This window comes from Etheostoma cragini, chromosome 11 (genome assembly GCF_013103735.1).
Source record: "Etheostoma cragini isolate CJK2018 chromosome 11, CSU_Ecrag_1.0, whole genome shotgun sequence".
NCBI classification, from domain to species: Eukaryota; Metazoa; Chordata; class Actinopteri; order Perciformes; family Percidae; genus Etheostoma; species Etheostoma cragini.
In genome coordinates, this window is record NC_048417.1 from 491,670 (window position 1) to 495,743 (window position 4,074).

General features: G+C 42.5%; 1 protein-coding gene across 1 annotated transcript; it reads right to left on the bottom strand.

Moving 5' to 3' along the window:
- Positions 1–647: 647 nt before the first annotated feature.
- On the bottom strand, positions 648–2,332 carry LOC117953072. Its single transcript, XM_034885788.1, has 2 exons — positions 1,695–2,332; positions 648–1,623 (listed from the first exon to the last, which is right to left on the bottom strand). Exons 1-2 carry the CDS (start codon positions 1,784–1,786, stop codon positions 648–650), a joined length of 1,068 nt encoding a protein of 355 aa, XP_034741679.1. The 5' UTR covers positions 1,787–2,332.
- Positions 2,333–4,074: the final 1,742 nt, after the last annotated feature.

A 4,074-nucleotide genomic window follows, 5' to 3' on the forward strand; every position in this document is an offset into this window, starting at 1 on the left:
CTGTTGTTGTTTTCTAAAAGGGACAAATCATTTACATTGACCCTGGGGGGGGTGACCAGAGCTAATCTCAGTGAGGTAGTGGCCAGGTGATGAGACATATATGTATAGTACAAGCCAAAAGTTTGGACCCACCTTCTCTTCAATGCGTTTCCTTTATCTTCATGACTATTTCCATTGTAGATTATCAATGAAGGCATCAGAACTATGAATGAACACTTGTGGTGGGCCTTGTCAGGGCTCATTAGTGGAGTTTCTTCCTTATTACAGTTTTGTCTGATTGCTTAAGCACATTTTTTGTAACTATTGGCTATTTTTGCAAAACTCTACACACAAATAAGAAAATCTTTCACCCAATTATCAAAACATTGTAGTTCTCTTGCAAAAGCAAACACAGCTAGATTAACTCTTCACACCTTTGTAAAAATTGTGTTTTCGTATCAAACAGTAAACACAAGCCATCATCTACTAAGCACACAATGTGCCAACTACACACTGATGGTATGAATACAAAACACATCTGGCTTTCTCTTTCTCTGTGTACAGATGTCAATTTGAGGTCATACTTTTGTCATAGTGTCATGTAAACATACGAGGATCTAAACTTCAAGTATTGGTGTTTAGTCACACTTATCAAAACCAAGACAAAGTCAGAACACATGCAATATCCTCCAGTCCAAGGCACCGGGGAAAATATCTCCTTGAATGCCGTATCCAGGCCTGACATGATGCCTGGTCACTATCTCCACATGCCTCCTCCATTGATGTAAAAGGGCTACCTGTTGATGAAGATGACGGTCGTACACTTTCCAGCGCCAGGCAGAGAAGAACTCCTCAATGGGATTTAAGAATGGAGAGTATGGAGGGAGGTTGAGTGCCATGAAGAATGGGTGGTCTGTAAACCAGTTGCGGACCAAAGCAACCCTGTGGAAACTAACATTGTCCCATATGATGACATATCGGGTATGCTCTGGTCTCTGAACAGTGAGCATGTCATGTAAGGTGTCCAGGAATGCAATAATGTGTGCAGTGTTGTATGGGCCTATGGTTGCATGATGGTGAACAACACCATTTTGGCTTATAGCTGCACACTTGGTTATGTTACCACCACGTTGTCCTGGGACATTGATGATGGCACGGTGTCCAATAATGTTCCTGCCACGTCTCCTGGTTTTACTGAGGTTAAAACCGGCCTCATCTACAAAAAGTAGCTCATGTCCCATGGCATCTGCTTCTAGTTCCATCACTCTCTGGACAAGACAAAACAAATGCATCACATCAGGCCCATGCACAGCACTACAGTATGCACTTCCAAATTCAGAACCAATGACACTAGAGCTTACCTGCACATAGTCATATCGCAGTTGCTTTACACGTTCTGTGTTATTCTCCAAAGGAACTCTGTAAATTTGCTTCATTCTTAGTCTGTGGCGCGCAAGTACACGACTTAGTGCAGAAATGCTTACACTGTGTATATTTTGAAAGATGGTGTCATTATCAACTATACGCTGCTGTATTTCGTGCAGTCGTATTGCATTATTGGCAATCACCAGGTTCACTATATGGGTCTCTTGCTCTGGAGTGAACATTCTTCCTCTGCCCCCAACATCTGGACGTCTAGCAATTCTGTAAAGTAACAATTTCAGTATTTTTGCATGTATGGTACTGTATGTATGGCAGTGCTACAAAGTACTTACCGATTCTCATTTCGAAATGTCCTGATGATGCTTGCCACAGTGTAGCGGCTCAAATTAGGCTGAACCCGTTGGCCAGCTTCCCTCAGGGTCATCCCATGGTTGATGACATGGTCCACTAGTGTAGCTCTGATGTCATCAGTTATTCTATTTCTTACTCTTCTTACCCTTCCTCTTTCCCCTCCTCGTCCTCTTCTTGCTCCTCCTTGTCCTCTTCCTCTAACCGTCTTGCTTCTTCAACTCCACGTCCTCTCCCTCGGCCTCCTCTGATTCTCACTCTTCTCACTCTTACTGCTCCATCCATTGTACTCCACACAGACAGCTTACCTGTGGCTTATTTATAGTGCTTAGGCTGATTGCAAAGTGAACTAATTATCTAAAATTGTTTTCACATGTGAAAGTGTGCCAGACAGTTGGCAAAATAGTGTTAATGATAGCCATACATGTGTATAATTTTGCTAGGAGTGTGTTGGAAATTTGGTAATTGAGTGTAAGCAGTGAGTTGTGTTTAAAGTTCTGCAAAAAGAGTGTTGTGCAGTGAATTGTGCCTACAGTTTTGCAAAATGTGTGTTACAAAATTGCAAACTGAGTGCAATGCAGTGTTTGTGCTTTTAGTTTTGCAAACCCAGTGAGTGGTTTTGCTATACGTATTAATAGTTTTAGAAATTGTGCTACAAGAATCACGATTAGCGCTTAAGCATTCCGAAAAAACTGTAATGGAGTTGAAACCATCAGTTGTTTTGAGCAGAAGTCAGGTTGATACACAGCCGACATTCTATTGGACAACTGGTAGAATTCTTATCATGGCAAGAACCAATCAGCTAAGAGAAGAGAAACAAGGTCATCATTACTTTAAGAAATGAATGTCAGTTGGTCTGGAAAATTGTAAAAACTTTGAATGTGTCCCCAAGTGCAGTCACAAAAACCATCAAGCGCTACAACAAAACTGGCTCACATGAGGACCCCCAGGAAAGTAAGACCCAGAGTCCCCTTTTGCTGCTGAGGATGAGTTCCTCTGAGTCTCCAGCCTCAGAAATCACAAGTTACAGCAGCTCAGATTAGAAACCAGATGAATACCACACAGAGTTCTAGCAGCAAAACATCTCTAGAACAACTGTTGGGAGGAGACTGGATCAGGCCTTCATGGTCCACTAGCAGCCATGAAACCACGGCTAAGGAGAGAAAACAAGTAGAAGAGATTTGATGGGCCAAGAAACACAACAAATGGACATTAGACCAGTGGAAATCTGGGCTCTGGTCTGATGAGTCCACGTTTGAGATCTTTGGTTCCAACCGCCGTGTCTTTGTGCGACGGAGAAAAGGTGACCGGATGGATTCTACACGCCTGGTTCTCACCGTGAAGCATGGAGGAGGAGGTGTGATGGTGTGTGTGGGGGGGGGGGGGATTTGCTGATGACACTGTTAGCGATTTATTCCAAATTGAAGGCATACTAACCCAGCATGGCTACCACAGCATCCTGAACCAGCATGGCTACCACAGCGTCCTGAACCAGCACGGCTACCACAGCATCCTGAACCAGCACGGCTACCGCAGCATCCTGAACCAGCACGGCTACCACAGCATCCTGCAGCGGCATGCCATCCCATCCGGTTTGCGTTTAGTTGGACCATCATTTATTTTTCAACAGGACAATGACCCCAAACATTTGTATTTGCCACTTTATATACATTTGTACATTCTTTCCTTTGTGTTTTCTATCTATATTTTTGAATAATTGTTCCTGTATTCTCTTCTATTAATGTACTGTGTGTCTTCTATTTTGCTCCTTGAGCGCTACAATTTCCCAGTTCGGGATCATTAAAGTCTGTCTAGTCTATTCTATGTGACCCAGCAGAAACTCAAACCTAGGCCAGCCAAATGGGGGGTCTGCAGGCCAAGTTCACCCCGTGCTCTCTTTATGCTTATTTTGAAAGTGCTGTAAAATCCTAACCCTAAAGACTACAAAATGTTCATTTTGTGCAGCTGAAAATGACTCAATCTGGGTTTTACGGAAAGCGTTATCTACAAAGAATTAAAAGTAAATAATCTCTATCATTGATTTATCTCTTATCTCTATCATTGATTCATCTCTAATCTCTATCATTGATTCATCTCTATCATTGATTCATCTAACCCTCCATCCAAAGAATAGAAATAAAAGTGTATATTTTATCAGAGCTTTCTGTGATACAAGAGGAGAATGCAACTGTAATAACACTTAAAAATAACTATTAATTAAAGCTGCAAGCAGCGATGAACGGGCCCTCGCCTCTATGCAGGTTGGGCTACTGGCAGAGGCCAATTTTTGTGGCAGTGAATTTGCGCGGCACTCAGACGCTGCAAATAGTCACCAATGAAGATGGAACTCCTTGCTATAAGAAT